Here is a 19,162-nt window from a genome sequence, read left to right on the forward strand (position 1 = left end):
AGGAGGGTCGGGGAAGACCCAGGGGGCCAGGCTCTCAGGCCCCGGACTGCTAGCGTCCACTCACCGTGCTGGCCTTGAGCTCATCCCCGTTCTCCTCGTCCGATTCCAGCGCCACCGGTGAGGACCTCTGGGGCGGAGAGAAGGTCAAGTCCCAGCGCAGCAGCCGGGGCTCCGCCCGGTCCCCCAGCCGCAGGCTCTCCAGCCTCTGAACCGCGGGCTCCGCGCACGAGGCCGGCCTGGCATGCTCCTTGTTCTGGGACTTGGACCGCAGTCTCTGGGCCCCGAAGCCCCGGTCGTCGGTGCCCCCCTTGCTGTAGCGTCTTTTCGGGGGGTGCACCTCCTGCGTGTACGAGTCCATCCTCAGCAGGGGCTTCATCTCCATCTCGTAGTTGCTCAGCTTCTCCTCGTCCAGCTCCAGCAGCTTGGTGCTCCCCGGGCCGGGGTTGCCAGCCCGGTGGTGGGAAGTCCAGGAGAATGTGGTGGGGGACCCCGTCCGCCGCTCCCGGGGCTTGGGGTTGCTGGGCTGCCTGTGGCCTGGGCCCCGGGCCCGGAAGGCTTCCGCGGGCTGGCCACTGCGGAGGGCGCCGCTGCGGACGCCCCTGGAGCCCCCGGCCTTCTCCTCTCCCCAGCTGTTCCGGGCGCAGTCCCCTCCCCGGCCCTCCAGGAGCATCTGGATGTCCCCACCCCGCTCCTCGTCCACCGAGACCTGCCGGGAGAAGTGGGCCACCTTGTTCCTCGAGGCGGGGGCCGGTGGAGGGGTGGCCGTGGGGCTGGCGGGGAAGCTCTGCAGGGGGCTGTCGTCGGGGGTGGTGCCCTTGCGGTACAGCTCTGGGCTCTCCTGCTGTAAGGGTGTCCCGGCGGAGATGACCTCGATGTCGTCACTGGAACGCTGCCGCTTCGGCCGCTGGTACTCGAGCCCTGGATCGGGGGCGAGATGGGGAGCACAGAGGGGGGTTACCTGGATGTTCTGTGTGGAGGCCCAGTCTCACCTGAGGATGGCAGGGAACCAGGACCGGGCTATGGTGGCGGGCAGCCAGGGCCCTCGCTGCCCACCCGCGGGCTATGGGGCGAAGGAAGTGGGAGGGCGGTGTTCCCAAAGCCCCTAACAGACCCTCCAGTTCCCCTCTGTGGGCACTTCAAGGATGACCAGATTGGGACGGGCAGGGTGGACAGTCGTTCTGGTCCATGCCCCCGGCTGCAGGGGTGACCCAAGGCCCGAGAGCGTGCTGGCCTGGCCTGCTCGGGGGTTCTGAGGTCCCACGCCCGCGGACCCCTCCTGACGGTAAAGAAAACATCTCGTGCTAGGTGACCTTCTACAAGGCAGGACATGGACTGTTTGTGGCTGAATTCCAGTGCTTCTGTTCCCTATCTTGGGTCCTGTGGTTCTCAAGGCTGCGCCAAAGCCCAGGGATCCTACCAGTGGGGCCAAGAACTGCAGGCTCTGGGAGGAGAGCTCAGGGCGTGGTCCCGGGACACACTCCACCCCAAACCTCGCAAGGCTTCCACTCGCTCTGGGAAGCCTGACACAGGTGGGGTGACGCGTCGGGCTGGGAGGGATCGCAGCCTCAGCGGGCCTCTCCGATTGATGACGTCCCTGCTGCAGCCTCCCTGCCTCCCTCAGGCCCGTCCCCCAAGGGGGGACGAGGGCCTCGGGACTGGCTGACTCAGTGGCTTCTAGCTCCTTCCAGCCCCACCCCTTGGACAGGCGGGAGGCCCGCCCCCCAGCGTCCCAGAGCTGTGCTGACCAACTTGGCCACTGCTAGTCACGCGTGGCTGCTGATGGATCAGGTGAGACGAGGTGAAGCTAAGGATGGATGCAGACCCGTGGCCGCAGTCCTGGCCTGGCGGGCAGCAGCCTCGTCAGACAGAGCAGTCACACAGGTTCTAGCATAACCCTAGGGGGAGGAGTGCACACACAGTCTCGGGGGAGAAGCAGACGGAGGGAGGCAGTGGGCTGATGGCGGCTGTGGGGCAGAACCGTCGGATGTGCCTTGGGCACCCCCCCCCCCGGCTGCCCTGCCCCCAGCGGCACCGGGACTCACCGTTTTCCCTGTGCTGGAAGGAAGGGGAGAACTCTTTGGCAGTGATCCTGGCGATGCGCGCTTCCTCCTGGGCCTTCTGAGCTGCGGTGAGGGCCGCCTCGGCCTTGGCCCGGGAGTGGGAGGTCCTGGGCAGGAGAGACAGGGAGGGCGGTGAGGCACGGGGTGGGGGGTGGCTGCAGCAGAGGGGCCGGGACAGGATGCCCGAGACCTCACTCACTCGGCAAATGTCCCCGGGCACCACCCAGGCCAGGGTGCCCGCCAGCTCTTCTGAGCATGGAGCAGACCGCACCAGAGCGAGAGCAGGACCTGCCTAGCCTGGGCTGTCTTCATCCGGGGTGAGCCCAGATCCTGCCGCCAGGAGGCTCCCTCCGTCCCCTAGCCCGGCTACAGGCTAGAGACCGCAACCCGTGACTGACTCATCTCTGAACCTCCGGGGGCGGGCAGGTACTCCGTGTGGACCCGACCAGAGATGACCGTCTGGGGGCGGCTGTGCCCCCCCCCCCGCCCCACTGTGGGCAGAGCGGGCCACCCTCCAGGGTGAGCAACTGGCCAGCTTCGGGCAGGAAGGGGAGGGCTCGACAGCAGGACCAGCCCGCCCTCAGAAGAGGGCACAGGGCACGAGGAGTACGGCGCGCACGGCCCGCCCTGGCCTGCCCAGCCTCCCCCCGTCCTGTGTGAAGGGGCCTCGCTTGTCCCAGCGCCCTGCACCTGGGCCCCCGGCCAAGCAGTTTTTCAGCCCAAACCCTGTCCCCTGGAAGCTGGTGTCACCAGTCCGGTGTGCGCAGAGAAGTCTGAGCCCTAGTCTGCAGGTGCCGAGAGAAGGCAAGTCTGTGGCCCGGGATGAGGCCCGACGCCGCTTAGCAGCTGGGGGGGCGATGGACAGAGCCAGTGGTGGCACTGCCCTCGGGCGGGGCACACCCCAGGGTGGACACGGGGCCGCGAATCCAAATGAGCCGATGACACCACCCTTACGCTTCCAGCAGCACAACCTCCCGCCCGGCGCTCAGCTGCCCCCCCCCCCCAGCTGAGTCCGTGTGAGGCCCTTCGGGGGCAGGACTGGGTGCCCGAAGCAGGACAACACCCAGCTCCTGAGGGTCTCCCCTGCCTGCGGTTTCCATTTCTTCCTGCCTGGTGTCCTGGCTCCAGAGGCCCTGCTTCCCACCGGGGAAGCCAAGGCAACGACGACTGATCCCCCGAGACGAGGGCAGCCTGCCCCCGTTACGCACTCCACGGGCTTAACCTGGAGACCCCTCACCCCTCGTGCGCCACTGGGTTCTGTTTTTTCAAAATGCCACTGTGCTAACCAAGAAGAATTTACAAGAAGAAAACCAACGTACGACGTACACACACGTACAACATGTACGTCATCATGTGAACCTGGGTCCAGGATGCGGAGCAGCGAGTAGCCTCCAGGCTTCTGCCACCCGCCGCGTCACCTGGGAGCAGGACCCACAGACGGAAGAAACCTACGTGCAAAAGCGCAGCATTGAGAAAGTTCTATCCTTTGCGTGGTTTCTGTCACTCATTGTAGCTGCGTCCCATGCCCCTCGGAGTGAAAGCTGGGAAGCACCGCCTTGTAGAAGATTCCTTGGGAACTCCGCGGTTATAATTCCAGCAGAAGAGGGGCAGGAACCTCGGGGGGGGGGGCAAAGCCAGGAATAAAACACAAATTATGAATACTCAGTTTATCAGTTGTTATCACATCAGTTGGTAAACCACGGCTGCAGCCCGCAGGCTCCCACGCGGTGCCCCCCACCCGTGTGGCCAGTGCGTTCCGCTACGTTCCTAACGGCACAGCCACGAGTTTACGGCACAGACGAGCTTTCCTGTCCAGCCCTGAGTTGGAGGCTGGTAGAGGCATGTACGTATCTCAGAAACTGGCAGTGTCACGTCAGCAGTGAGGGTGCAGGTCAGACCTGGTGACGGCCAGTGTGAGGCCACGGTCATCCAAGGCCCATCTGGGGGTCAGAACATTGGGGACAGAGGAAAGGACAGATGGTAGGGTGTCCGGCTGCGCGGGGGTCCCATCGGGTGACCCTACTCCCCACCCCTTCTCCCACTCCTGCCCCACCTGCTAGGCTGGGACCCCAGTGAGCAGCCCCAGCACAGACACCCCGACTCGGAGACCCAGGGCACCCCTGCAACTGTACCCAAGGTGCTCTGCGTGCTTTTCTCCTTCCCCCGCAAGCAGGGGGTCCACGGCTTTCATCAGATCTCATGAGGCCCCAAAGCCTAAACACGCTGGTCTGGACGTGGCCAGTCCCGGACGGGTCGACCTGGTTCCCTTCCCGCAGGGCGGCTTCCGCAGCCCAGAGGCGCTCTGTCACGGCACGGCCCCAGCTCGGCCCAGAACCAGCTCGTGGGCCCGATCTCGCCTCTGCTGGATGACGTGGCTTCTCCAGAACGTGCCGTGGGTTTGGCTTTGGTAGTAACGGTTTATTGAGATATAACTCACAGAGCATACAGCTCACCCCTCTCAAGCATGCAATTCAGGGGTTTTTAGTCTTCGCGGAGCTGTACAGCCATCACCCTGGCCGATTTTAGAACTTTCCATCACCCCCAAAGGACCCCATTTCCCCCAAAGCCTCCCCACCAGCCCTAGGCAATCAGTAGAGCTGACCGTTGTGGACATTTCATGCACGACTGAGTTGACTGGGGTGAAATGTACATCACAAGGTGCACCACCTGGGGGGTCCCGGGTCAGAGGCATCCAGCACGTCCACAGGCCATGCAGCCACCACCTGTCTAGTTCTCACACTTCCCAACACCCCAGAAAGAGCCCCATCCCCAGGGCAGTCACTCCCTCCTGCACCCCCAGCACCAGGGGTCTGAGCCACAATTCAGCGCTGACAAAGCCCCTCCCATTGCTGCGCGGAGACGGCGCCCACCCCGCTTCCCAGCCACGCGGCGGGGCCAGTCCTGGGGCTGCTCCTGGGGTCTGAGCCGAGTGCCCCGCCACGCTGTGCTGTCCGATCCCGGGGACCCGGGGTCGTCAGCTGGCAGACGAGCATCACGGCTGACCAGACGGGGCGTCCCCAAAGCTGGTGACATCCACCCTGAGCCTCCGTGTCTGGGACGGGCCCAGCCCTCGGGATGCAGTGTGCTTCCCTCACAGACAACGGAACCCCGAGAAGTAAACGTGTCAGGGCCGTGCACCTAGCGGTGGAGGCACCCCGAGTGAGGAGGCTGTGAGGACGGGCGGTCCGGGGAGGCTGAGGGGGACAGGGCTGTCGCGTCCCCAGCACACCCGTCATCAGAGCAGTTGTCCCGTAGCCCTAAGAGTGGCACGGAACAGAGTAAAGGGACGAAGCAGGTGATTAAATAGTTAATCCCACTAGGGGATTATAAGTAAAGAAAAAAGTATGGGAGACCCCTGTGAGTTAATGATCACTCAAGAAAGCAGGTTTGCTTGGCAACAAAACTATGCAACAGGAGCACGAGACATGCCCCCAAACAGTAATGCAGTGGCGCCGCGAGACCCACATCCTGCCCAGTGAGCTCAGTAAGTTAATGATTCCTAGGACACGCTCCTCCGTGTGCACTAAAAACAAAAATACAAGGAAAAGGTGACATTATACCAACACCTGAGATGATTTACCATTTTTAGCATATACGTTACCACCTTTTTGCTCATTTTCATTGTGCCGTGACAGTCCCGGCTTGACCATGTAGAGATGAGGAAACTCCCCTGCCGGACGTGGGAGAGGATGGGACTGTGACATCCAGAATGAGGAAGAAGGTGGTCTTCACCCTCCCTGCCGCCTCCCTCACTTTTCCTTTGATTATAAAACTAGCCCACTGAGTTCTGGGTACAGCGCCCTCCTGCCCGCCCGCCTGTAAGCCTCACAAGTGTCTTATTCTAATAAACCACTTCCTATCTATCGCTTTGCCTCTCGCTGAATTCCTTCTGCCCTGAGACATAGAAAACGAGCTGCTCAGAGCCCCCTCCAAAACGCCACCTCGTGGTCTCAAGAGCAGGCCGACGCGTGCACTGACAGTGGAGTATCTTAAGGTCAGGCGGGAGGATGGAAGCCAGGGGTGAGTACAGAGTGGGTGCTGGAGGGCCCAGGGCACCAGGAGGGCTCTGAGCTCCCCAGGGGCCAAGGCAAGCACGGAACGGCGTTGATGCCACTCAGGGCACTTGCCAGACAAAATCAAACCCTTGGCTCAGGAGAGAGGTGGCCGGGCCGGGCTGTGGGCCTGGAGGAAGTTTCTGGGCCTCAAGGTTTCGGGGGCGGGGGGGCTTCCCGTAAAGACCCCCAGTGCAGGACGTGGGGCCCTGCAGGGTGAGTTCAGCGCCAAATGCAAAAGGCTGGAACGACCCAGAGACCAGCACTGTGGGCCTGGGAGGATCCAGCGCAGCTCCATGTAGGTTGGGTGGCTTGGGGCCGACACCCCTTCCCACCCCCCTACACCCCCCGGGAGAGTTCCCTGGCGCCTGCTAACAGCAGGTCCCCACACGTGTTACTGTTCCGAAAGTGCAAGTGCTGATGGTTGTGGAGCCCAGATGGGGCTCTGGACCAAGAGGTAGGAAGGACCGACCCCCCCAGAGGGATGGGGTGGCAGGAACGCGACCGGCAGAGGCGGGGCCGGACTGCAGGGACGCTGGGGGGCCGGCGGGTAGTCAGAGCCTTCAGAGCGACGGCCAAGTGCAGCGCGCCGGACGGAGTGACGGGGACGGGGACGTGAGCGAGGGTCTGTGTGTTCTGAAGTAGTGGGTTTGATGGCTCCTCGCTCAGAGGAATGACATGAACATTCCCTAAATAAGCGCCCATCTCGAAGAACCCAGCTTAAATCCCTTCAAAGGTCGGGCTAACAGGCATCGTTCCAGCGCATTTCTGCACACACGTCCCAATGGCACGCATGTAAACACGTGTGCCGTCCCCTCTGTCCCTGATGGACACGTGGCTCAGACACAGCAGTCTCTCCAGGGAGGGGTTCGTCCAAAAGGCCGACAGAGGCCCAGCTTTCACAGCACGTGCTTCCCTGTTTGTCCCGAACCCTCGGAAATAAGAACAAAGGCGCCTCCTGCCCAGCTGACTGCCCTGGACGGGGCTGGTCTGCTCCTAGGGAGGCCCTGCTGGACAGTGAGAGCCGGGTCGCCGCCCTCAGATGGCTGCGTGGACGCCTGACTTGGGCCCGGTCCTCAAAGCCAGCGTGGTGGGTGTGGCCGAGCCCCAACCCCCAGATCTGGTCCCCATTTGGTCGACCGTCGGCTCCCAGAGGGCCCACTGCGCCTGCCTGCTCGGGACGCGCACGCACGCGCGCGCACACACACACACACACACACACACACACACACACACACACACACACACACACACACACACACACACACACACACACACACACACACACACACACACACACACACACACACACACCCCAGAGGGATCGAAGGGGCCACGATCTGGTTCCCGCAGCTTTGCTTAGTAAAAACACACGGACGTTAATTCCCCAACATCATACGTATATTTACACATATACGTTCACACGTATATAAAAAGAACATGCTGCAGCAACCCTGAAATAAAATTAAATCAAGGCGACTGCATTTAATAGAGAAGAAACCTCCCGAGGCTTCGCGAACGCTCCCCTGAAGTGAGACTCGCAGGACTCGGCCGGCAGCCAGGTAACGGCTCCCCTGGGCACCGGTCCCTCCGGGGACACCGAGGAGGGTCGGGCCAGCGTTGTGAGCCGGCCTGCGAGCCCCCGGCCCCCACCTCCTGACAGCAGCTCCACCCGCGTGCCCAGCAGTGCCTGCACCCCCGGCTCCCCGAGAGGAGGGCCCTGCGTTCCTGCCGACCAGGGGGCAAGGCGGGCAGGGCCCCCTCCAACGTGAGACACCATCTCCCATAGACGGCGCAGGGGACGGACAGCCAACCACAGGGCTGCACGAGACAAAGCCACAGGCGTGTCAGATGGGTGGACGGGTGGACTGTGCGGTGACCTGCCTGTGTCCCTCCCAAACTTTGTCCATCTGGGAACCTGGGAATGTGACCTTATTTGGCAACGGGTGTGATAAAACCCTAGATGGCCTGGCCCCTCCAAGTGTCTGACTCGGCAGGTCTGGGGCGGAGCCCGGGAACCTGCATTCCTAGCACCCCTGGGTGAAGCTGCTGGTGGTCTGGGGGCCCCACTCAGAGAACCACTGCAGGAAAGTGGGAGCCTAGGTCTTTCCTGACCGCTCCTGCCCAGCGGCTACTGCACGTCTGCAGCCAGTCCTCTGCACTCTGCCGACACGCGGTGAACCCACTCAACGCGCTCCTGCACCCGGATCGAGGTGTGCCCGCCCCCAGTGCCGCCCCGGGCCCTCCAGCTCTCCTCTGCCCCAGTCGGGGTGTGCCGTCCCACTCGTGGCTGCCACCTTCCCTGACCCAATCCACACTTGACTTTCTCCGCTCACCCCGTTCCTTGTTTCTCCTCCAGCCTGAGCCCACGCCTCCAGCCGGGTCTGTGATACCCCATCCTGGTTTTCAGGGGACGCAGCCTCCAGGCAGCTGTCACCAGTGCTGGTCACCAAGGGGCTGAAACAGTCCCTGGGATCTCCACAGAGAGGCCCCCTTCCCGCCCATTCACGTCCAGATTCAGTTCAGCACTTGCTGAGCGCCTACTGTGTGCATGCGGGGACGCCCGGGGTTAGGAGTTGTCACATGCTGCGTCGTGACAGCTGGCGGCCAGCAGTCCGGCTCGTTTCCACGTCCGTGACGACCCTGAGGTCGGTGTGGGGACCGCTTCTCGCTGACAAGTGAGGAAACCGAGGCACAGGGTCTGGGCATCCACATCCCTTCGCTGGTTCGGCCCAATCGAGGATCCAAGTTCTCTTCCAGCTCGAAAAGGTGCCCCGAGTCCACAACAAGTGATCAATCCAGAGGGTGAGTGACACAGGCTGTCGTGAGCATCTGCCTGGGAAGGGCCTGTACTGGGGTGAATAGCATCCCCGTCAAACTCACGTCCACCCAGAGCCTGCGAACGTGGCCTCATCTGGAAATAGGGTCTGTGCAGATGCAATTAGTTAAGATGGGGTCACGCTGGATAAGAGTGGCCCTGAATCCAATGACACACGTCCTTCCATGGGGAAGAGGCCATATGAAGGCAGAGGCAGAGATTGGGGGGGATACGCCGGGGCGCCCAGGAGCTGGAAGAGGCAGGAGGGACCCTCCCCCGGGGCCTCTGCAGGGAGCACGGCCCCGCCCACACGTGGGCCTCAGACTCCTAACCTCCAGACTGCTGGCCCCCGGCTTGCAGCTGTTAGTTGCAGCAGCCCCAGGTCACTACCACAGGCAGCAAGGGGTAGTGCTTGCGCTGCGGAGACAGGGACGGGACTCCCAGGGAGCGGGAGGTACAGGCACAGCTGGGGAGGTTTCCTCTGCTCGGGAAGCAGCGGTTCTGCACACCTGCCTGGGTGGCGCTGTAGGGCCAGGGCTGGGGCTGAGGGTGGGACAGGTACACACATTTCTCTGGCCACGTGAACGACCGTCTTTCAGAGGTGCAGATGTGCCTTGGGCACATTTAGGGGGAAAGGCTCCAAACGGAAGTCAGGTGTTGTGGGGTCCCACCTGCCCTGTTCCGCCTCCCGACGGCCCTGCAGGGTCCCGCAGCAGCCTCAGGAACCCCACGTGTGGCTCCAGCTGCGGCCGTCAGGCTGGGCTTCATGCCAAGGTCTCCTCGACAGGCCCAGAGGTTCTTGGGGCCCCAAGGAAGGAGGGACGAGGCCCAGCCTGCCCGACAGCCCGCAGCCCTGCCCCTGCTGCCCAAGGCCGTGACCCGGCTCCACGTCCATCTCTCGTCCCCACAGCCCCTGGACAAAGGGGACGCCGGCCCCTGTCCTCCGGAGCTCATGCCGTCTTCCTGTCAGGTCACGCTGAAGATATGGTGTCTGGACCTCGCAACCACCGCCTGTTCCCTCTGTTTTTATAACAGCTTAATTGAGGGTGATCCACACTGTTCTAAGACCCCATCTTCACGTGGCCATCTTCTCTGGTACAGTGGTCCCCTGCCTCTGTAAGGGCAGCAGTCGTTGGACTCAGGGCCACCCTCATCCAGGACGACTGCATCTCCAGATCCTTCATTCACTTCCATCTGCAAAGACCGTCTTCCCAGGAGGGCTGCTCTCAGTTTCCGGGTGGACGTGTCTTCTAGGGGGTACTGTTCAGCCCACTTGAGGGGGGATGGAGGCTGGCACTGTTTGGGCTGAGGGGCAGCCCAGCCCCACCCACCCCTGCTGAAGGGTCCTTTCATTCTAACTGTTGTTTGCAAGGCTGCCTCGAAGGCAGCGCCAGACCTGTTACCGTCCCGGACCCCGCACGGGGCTTGTGAAGGGCGGGCGTCTCTAGGGCAGACTCGAGAGCTGTACTTCCCCTGAAGAGAAGCTGAGGGATCGGAGCCAGGACTGAGGGGAAACAGAGGCGGGAATAGCACACAAGCCTTCCTTTCGCAGGCAGGGCTCGTGCGTTAGCCCTTTGCTTTCACATCGTTAGATCCTCGCTAAGGGCTGCCTTCCAGCCGAGGAGCCGTGCGTCCCAATAAACGGTGCATAAAGGGAAATGCGCGAGACCACCGAGTGAGTGAGTGAGAGTGCGGTCCTGGTCACGGCGGCTCCCCCAAGATGGCAAGGCTACAGGCAACCCGGTCAGCCCCGAGCCCCTCACGTGGGCGGGAGTGGCAGAGTGGGACCCCTGCGCTGTCTCGCCTTGAGACAGGAGAGAGTTGGGCCCCAGGTGAGCAGCTGGGCTCTGTCTCCTGTTGACACTGCACGATAGTGGCAAGGCACGCAGGAGGGAGGAGCTGGGCTCATGCTCAGGGTCAAGGAGACCTCCCACGCTACACATGCGCGGAGACGTTCCTCAGGGGTCAGAGGAGGGAGGGGGTGCCACCATAACACGTCCTGCCAACCTCCCAGAAACCCTCACGCTGGCATCCGTCGTGGGTAAAACATGGGTGCACACGTGGCAGGGCCCTTGGTCAGACCAAATATGGACACAAAGCCAGACAAAGCAAGATGATTGGCCAGAGAAAACCCGGAAGGCTGCCCCCACGTGAGCGATGTGCACCGCCCCCAAGGCACGCGGCTCTCTCTCCGGGCCCTCCCTTGTGTATTTCTGCGTGTACTTTGCTTCTAATAAACATTCTGTTCCACAAATTTTGTCTCTTTGCTGACTTCTTTCTTCAAAGAAGACAAGAACCGGGGTCCCACTTGCAGCCCCTGGCTGTCTAGTGAGTAGGATTTGGTGCTCTCACCGCAGTAGCCTGGGTTCAGTTCCCGATCAGGGAACTAAGACTCCACTTCAAGCCACCGCACGCTGTGGCCACCGGAGATCGGCCTCACGTGCACCCTCCCTTCAGCCCCAGGGCCCCACGAGGTGGACAAGGCCCCCATCTTGCAGACAAGACAACTTGGGGCCCAAGGGGTGGAGCGACTTGCCCGGGGCCCTGGGAGGTGGTGGCAGAGCCCGGGGCTCTTGGGGCAGGTCGGAGGGGGGAGGACACAGCCTCCTGACACCACCGAACAGGAGCTGCGTCCCAGGGCCTCGTGTGGCCCTGTCAGCTGCTCCCTGGGTTCCCCATTCAGGACCTCATGTCGTCCCCCCCCCACCCCCCTCCCCACCGCCATGTCATCTCTCCCTGTCCACACCTTCGGGCCGCGGAGGAGAGCAGAGATGGGGCAGGAAACGGGCAGCTGTGGAATCGAGTCCTTTCCATTAGGAGAGGCGCCGACCAGAGCCCGCTGACCGATGGGGACGCTGATGACGCAGGACAGGAGGGGGCTGCGGTGAGCACCAGAGCCGGGGTGGGGGTGTCAAATCTCCACACGGTCCAATTCACAGGTGAGAGAACCAAGGCCCAAGGAAAGGAAGGGACAGACCCAGCATCGCCCCAGGGAACGCAGGGCTTTCGGCCCCCAAGGGCAGGTGGACTCTCCTCCCGCCTGAAAAGTGTGGTTTTTTCCTTTCTCAATTCTGGGAAGATCTTTAAGCATTACCGAAAATACATGTATGTTACAGGCTGATTTGGGTTCCCCCAAATACACACGTTGGAGTTCTAACCCCGGTACCCCCGAACATGACCTTATTTGGAAGTAGCGTCCCTTTATGGAGGTAATCAAGTCAAAATGAGGTCACTTGGGTGGGCCCTGATCCACTACGACCAGTGACCTCGGAAGAAGACAGACCAGGACACAGACACACAGGGGGGAGACCACGTGAGGACACGGGGAGGACAGAGCCGTCTACGTGCCGGTGAGAGAGTCTCTGAAACCAACCTGGCGACACCTTGATGTCAGCCATCCAGCCTCCAGGGCTGGGAGGAAATACATCTGCTGTCCACGCGCCCGTCCACTGCCTCAGCCCATCCACACAAGTAAGGCAGGCGACTGGCAACATCTTCCAAAATGATTAAAGTCAAAAAAACAACAGCACAATACAAAACAAGTCCCTTGTTGCAACCATTTCAATGGGGTTTTCTACCGGAGCCAGGAAACTCGGGGTCGGGGGGAAGGGGTCTGTAGTGCCTGAACCCCACCTGAGTCCCTGAAAAGGGTATTTCATCTGGTCAGACCCAGTTTGAACATCAAAGACTGGAGCAGCCCAGAGAGCCGGAGAACATTCTGGATCAAACCACGACAGCCAGCCTCTCTGCCTCCTGCCAGGTCTCCCCCACCTCCTCCCCCCTTTTCTTTTCCTACTAAAACATCTTCAAAGACAGAGGAAGAAAAACTCAAAGTAAAGAAGGAAATGGTGTCCAGTGTACCGGCGGGTCCAGCAAGGCTGACTCACAAGCACAGAAGCAGACGGGGGTCAAAGGCTGTCACAGAGAGACGCGAGCCTCCAGTGCTCCGCCCACCAGCTGAGATGAGCGAGGCCCCGGCTGCCGGGGGCGTGGGGCACGATCTGAGGCCAGGAGGCACCTGTGCCCAACACCGAGACCCCGCCCGGGAGCAGCCTCGGATCTGCAGAAGGGTCCTGGGGCTGCCGCAACGAACGACCGCAAACGGGGGGCTTAAAAGAGAAACTTACTCGCTCCCAGCTCTGGAGGTGGGAAGTCCAACCCTCACCCCCGCCCTGAAGGCCCAGGGGAGACTCTGTCCCGGGCCTGCCTCCCAGCTCCGGTGGGGCTGGCAGTCCTTGGCGTTCCTTGTGGGGCTGCAGCCAGCCTCTGCCGCCGTCTTCCTGTGGCCTCTCCCTGTGTCTCTTCGCTCTTCCTCTTCTGTCTCTTGTAAGGACACTCATCACTGCATTTAGAGCACCCTGATCCAGGATGATCTCATGTCAGGAGCTTTAATTACATCTGCAAAGACTCTTACTCCAAATAAGGGCATAGTCTGAGGTTCCAGCTGGACAGACCTTTTGGGGTCCACCATTTAACCTACTATGGGGTATTAATGCTCCATTTCTTTGGGACCTTTGATCCCAGGCCAAATATCACGCTCAGGAAGCAGTCCTGAGCCCCTCCCACCCCCAGGAGCATTCCGGGCTTCCCAGGACCAGTGTCACTGCCCAGGAAGGTGTGATGGGGGTGAAGGGGTGAGTCCAGCCTCTTGATCACTGGCTGCTCCGTCTGGGGCAGCTCATGCCTCTTTGGGCCTTAGACTCCTCAACTGAAGAAGCTACAGTACAAGGATCCTCGTGGGATCTTGGTAAAGATTCCTGAGATGAGGCACAGACAGCACACAGCCCAGTTTTCCATATTAGTGGACGCTCTGTAGAGGAGGCTTTCTAACAAGCACCCTCACTGAGGTGGAAGCCACACACCAGCACATCCTCCTGGTTGAGGGAGCTGGTGGCATTTAGTCGATTTAGGTTGTGGCGGTGGCTGCACGACTCTCGTTCTACGTTCTCGTCACCTTTAAGACACCTCATGTCCATCAGCGTCACTCCCTCCCTGTTCCCCGGCAGCCCGCTGCCAGCCTGCTTTCTGTTTCGTTGCTGTTCTGATGGAAGTATTTCTCTCAGGGAGGAATTAAGGGCCAAGGGCTGGCAGGGGAGGGGGCAGCTGCATTTGAATCGGGTGCAGCGGGGGTGGTGCTGGGAAAGGTGGGACAGGTGACCTGGGGGCAGGCCAGCACCGCAGCCCCCTCCCTGCTCTCCGCGCTGCCCTGGCCATCTCTGAACTTCCTTTATCGTGCTGTTCTTTTCCGAGTTAAAAGAAACCCTTTGCCATGAAAATACATAAAAGTCTAGAAAACCACCCTCCTGGAACAAAACAGAAAACGACAGAGAGGAGGGTAGAAAACTCAACCCAGACACGGAAACGCCTTCCCGCAGCACGGCTCAGTCACCATCGACACCCGCTGGGAGAGCAGGTCTGTTGGGCTCACCTGTCCACTGGCTCCTGGTGTCCTGACCTGGTGTGACCATGCGCTGGACATGTGGGGACACCACGGACCCAGCGCACAGGGGCAGGTCCTGCCCCGACCGGGCGGAAGTCCTGATGAGGAGGCCGGTCTGGACCTGACCACGGAGCAGCGAGCACTGGCCACGCTCTGGAGGGGACACGGGCCTCCCTGAGGCCCGAGAGGAGAGGAGGGGCTGGCCCGCCACGAGCCCTGGGGTGAAGAGGCAGCGAGCGCCAAGGCCCAGGGCAGGGGGGAGCGGCGTGCAGGGGCCCTGGGGCGGCAGTGGGGACGACCCTGAAGAGGGGGGCTTGAAACCTTCCACTTTCCGGCTAGTGTGGCTTTTAAAAAATATATTTTATACACACACACACACACACACACACACACACACACACACACACACACACACACGAGTGTTGTGTGTGTGTACACGTGTGTTCTTTAAAAAAAGGTTCAAAAATAAATAAATTTCAAAAAAAAGGTTTAGGGGCTTCTCCAGTGGCGCAGTGGTTGAGAATCCGCCTGCCAATGCAGGAGACACGGGTTTGAGCCCTGTTCCAGGAAGGTCCCACATGCCGCGGAGCAACTAAGACTGTGCGCCACAGCTACTGAGCCTGTGCTCTAGAGCCCACGAGCCACAACTACTGAGCCCATGTGCCACAACTACCGAAGCCCATGCGCCTAGAGCCTGTGCTCCCAACAAGAGAAGCCACCGCAATGAGAAGCCCGCGCACCGCGATGAAGAGTAGCCCCAGCTTGCCGCAACTAGAGAAAGCCCGAGCGCAGCAACGAAGACCCAACACAGCCATTAAGAAAGAGAGAGGAAGGGAGGAAGGAAAGAGAGAGATATATACCCAGCTAAAACAAACCATTAAAAATAGATATGATGGGGACTTCCCTGGTGGTCCAGTGGTTCAGAATCTGCCTTCGAATGCAGAGGACATGGGTTTGAGCCCTGTTCCGGGAAGATCCCACATGCCGTGGAGCAACTAAACCTGTGCGCCACAACTACTGAGCCTGCACTCTAGAGCCCGCGAGCCACAACTACTGAGCCTGCGCTCTAGAGCCCGCGAGCCACAACTACTGAGCCCACGTGCCACAACTACTGAGCCCGCATGCCTAGAGCCCATGCTCTGCGACAAGAAGCCACCACAATGAGAAGCCCACGCACCGCAACGAAGAGCAGCCCCCGCTCGCCGCAACTAGAGAAAGCCCGTGCGCAGCAATGAAGACCCAACGCAGCCAAAAATAAATAAATAAATTTATTTTTTTAAAAAAAAGGTTTAAATAAAAACTGTGGAGAATGAATGTAAATTCCCCTTCCAAGCTTTCCCTCATCTACTCAACACCCCACAGTAGCTACTCTTAATTCTGGTTGACGCCCTTCCAGCTCTTTTTCTACATACGGGAATCCCTTGCTTCTCAAAAGTTCACTTTACGCCACTTTGCTTCTACAAAAGACCTACACTCATCCCTGTTTCCCATAACTGAAAGAAGATTTTCGTGCTTACGAGAAGAAGAGAAAATCGAAAACAGTGTTCGGTGTTTGTTTTGCAGCGAGAGGGCCCCCGTCAAGCTCCTTCCCGGGGGACCACGTTCAGCATCTCAGCATCAGGCCGTCAGAGCTGTGAAGTGTGTCAGCATCTGTGCTGCGTCTGGACTTTCTTGGGCATCCGACAGCCAGATGTGTCCTGAGGCCATTGCTTCTCCACCTATGCCATTCCGGCGCAGGAGAAGTTTCACAGAAGCGCTCTGCTTTCGGGTAGCCGGGGAGGTTTGTACTGACACGCATGCTCATCTGATTTCTGAAGTACGAACGGGGTCATACTCTACATACTTCTTCCTGTGACTTGTTTTTGCCTTTAATATGTCCTGAACACCTCTGCTTATGACTTCCCCACTGTTTTCCATACTGTTTCCGATGCCGGCATGAACTGGCACTGCGTGTACGGCACTGGCCCTCACACACTCACACACTAGAGAGTCTGGACGCGGCTGTCAGCTCACCCCAGTTGGCTCTACCTCTTGCCTTCTCTGTTGTTTTCACCTAACACTGTACCTTGGAGATTGTTCCACACCAGCAAACAGGCCTTTCTTGTTCTTTTTAATGGATTTTGTGCCAAAATACCTTAAGCCTGCCCTGCTGACAGACATGTAGGTTTTTCTCCATTTTCTGCTTTTACAAATCAAGGTCCAATGACATCCTTGTGCATTTGGTATCTCACACACAAATCCATCTTCAGGACACGTTTCCAGGATTGCGGGTGCCCGTTTCCCCACATCTCCAATTCAGCGGGAATCCATTTTTTTGTTCCTTTCCAAGCTGACAGGTGAAACAGTATTATATCCGTGTAGTTTTCTCTCTCTTTCGTTAAATATCCTTGTAGTTTTGGGACTTCCCTGGTGGCGTAGTGGTTAGGAATCCGCCTGCCAATGCAGGGGACACAGGTTCGAGCCCTGGTCCGGGAAGATACCACATGCCGCGGAGCAACGAAGCCCGCGCACCACAACTACTGAGCCCACGAGCCACAACTACTGAAGCCCGCAAGCCTAGAGCCCGCGCTCTGCAACAAGAGAAGCCACCGCAATGAGAAGCCCGCCCACCGCAACGAAGAGTAGCCCCCGCTCGCCGCAACTAGAGAAAGCCCGCGCGCAGCAACGAAGACCCAACGCAGCCATAAACAAATAAATAAATACACTTATTAAGAAGAAAATATTTTAAAAATGTATATATATCCTTGTAGTTTTAATTTGCACTTTGGGAGTGGGTCTCCTTGTTGATCTGTAGCACTGCTCATTAAGAAACTCTGAGGCCGCCACAGCCACCCCCCACCCCATTTCGCAGGTGAGAACACTGAGGCCTCTGCAGGCAGGGCCCTGCCGGGGGCACGGATGGTGCGTTGACCACCTCCAGCCAGAAGCCCAGCCACAGTCGGAGCCGGGCAAGCCCACAGAGAAGGGCCTGTGATCAGGGGGGTGGGCGTGGGCATGGGCGTGGGGGGAGGCACACCCCAGTTGCCAAGGCAACCCACAGGCTCCCGCTCATTAGAAACCCAAGTCTCTTAAAGGGTTGACTTTCCAACATCACTCCTCCCTCCCTCCCGCCGCCTCCCCCCGCTGTGGTCTATGTTTAGACCCAGCGCCCCCCCCTCACCCCACACCCCGAGCCCCCGCACACCAGGAATAGCAGGCGAGCTGCCGCCCCGCGAGTAGCCTATATACCCACTGAGCGAGTGGGAGACGGCCGATCCCAGCACCGCGTCTCCCCGGGTTGTCTGTGCGCCCAGACAGGGTGGGTGTCGGGAGGGGCCGGGGCAGGGGTGGGCACTGTCTCTCTCCAGCAAGTAAGGCCCCTCCCCATCGAGTCCCTGTTACTTAGAAGCCAGCTGGAAGTGCGTCCCTGTCCTCTGGTTTGCCTACATAACGCCCTGCTTGAAACCTGGACTTTGAAACAACTCAGCTGTATTCAGTTTAATAAGGCACCAGTCTGTCCACGACGTGTGGACTGGGCTCAGGACTGCCAGCCTCCTAGGCTCTCCAGGAACCTCGAGGTGGCCTGCCCCCCATCTCCCACCAAACTGCCGTGACCCGGCCGGCTCAGGACAGCCCTGTGCACCCGGCCTGACGCACCAGGCCCCGCGGAGCAGAGGGCAGTGGTGGGACGAGGGTGCCCTCACTGACAAGACCGGCCACGCTGCAGGTGGGGGGCGTGCGGGGGCCAGGAGAGGTCAGGGGCCAGCGGCTGCAAACCCGCCCCTTGTGGTCAAGGCCAAGGCCCTGCTCGCTGCCCCACTGCACCTCCCTCGACACAGATGCAAAGGGTCAAGCATTTCAAGATGGTGACACCGAGTATCGGGGCCCCTTGGGGCAGGGGACGCGGGCAACCCCTTTGCCCGCAGCCCACCCAGCGTCCTGCCCACCCCCACTGCGCCTTCTGGTGATGACAACGCTGCCCCTAGACTCCAGGACCCATTCCTGCTGGCCCCTGGATCTCTGACCGAGGTCACTTCTCCGGGAGGTCCTACCTGCGCCCTCAGTCTGCCCTTCCCCCTCAACGCTCAGAACCCCGGGACATTCATCCCAGTTCCTGTTCCCGCCTTAGAGCGTAAGCCCCCAAGCAGCATCTTCCTCCCAAGTACCAAGGACAGCGGCAGGGGGCAGGATGGGCCCCATAGAGGCGACTGGTGAATGGACAAATCAGTGTATTTCTGGGGCTCTCCGGGAACGCCCACCTGCCCCCACCCCATCCCAGTCCCTTGAGAATGTGCTGCGACCGTCCCCGGTGCCCAGGGCCCAGAGGCTGCTCAGGAGACACTCGCCTGATGAATGAGCGGATGGAAAGGAGGACGGACCGGTGCGAGCCACAGGAGGAGTGCGGGGGGTGGGGTGGGGGGAGGCCAGGGGATGGCGCCGTGGGTGAGGGACGGACCCTCACCCGGGGTCCGGCCGCGGATCCCAGCACCTGGCTGTTCCCACAGCAGAAGCAACAGGCGCTGATTGATGGAATAAACAACATCAGGCCAGGCCGGGCCCTGGGGGGCCTTGGACAGCGGCACGGGCCGTGCTCCGTGCCCCCAGGCCTGCGGGGAGGGCCCTGCACTGCCGACACCCCGCGGACGCTACACGCGGGCTCGCTTCTGCCAGGGTCTCAGTGACAGGAGCAGTGGAGACAAAGGCCACTCAGAGGCAGTGCCACCTTCCTGGCAGAGCCCCTGAGGCCGCCGCCCTGCAGCTGCGCAGCCGTGGGTGCAGCCGCCACCCACCCGTGCCCATCCAAACCCCTCCT

General features: G+C 60.6%; 1 protein-coding gene across 1 annotated transcript in view; it reads right to left on the minus strand.

Annotated features, from left to right (window-relative positions):
- Window positions 1–19,162, minus strand: part of JPH3 (junctophilin 3) — a gene marked incomplete at its 5' end in the record, with an annotated part of 81,452 nt that overhangs the window by 2,391 nt on the left and 59,899 nt on the right. The window contains 2 exons of the mRNA XM_082862505.1: window positions 65–918; window positions 2,043–2,167. Of these exons, the coding sequence (XP_082718631.1) occupies window positions 65–918; window positions 2,043–2,167 (979 nt within the window). The remainder of the gene's footprint in view (window positions 1–64; window positions 919–2,042; window positions 2,168–19,162) is intronic.

This window comes from Leucopleurus acutus (genome assembly GCF_964270905.1).
Source record: "Leucopleurus acutus genome assembly, chromosome: 20".
Taxonomy (NCBI): Eukaryota; Metazoa; Chordata; class Mammalia; order Artiodactyla; family Delphinidae; genus Leucopleurus; species Leucopleurus acutus.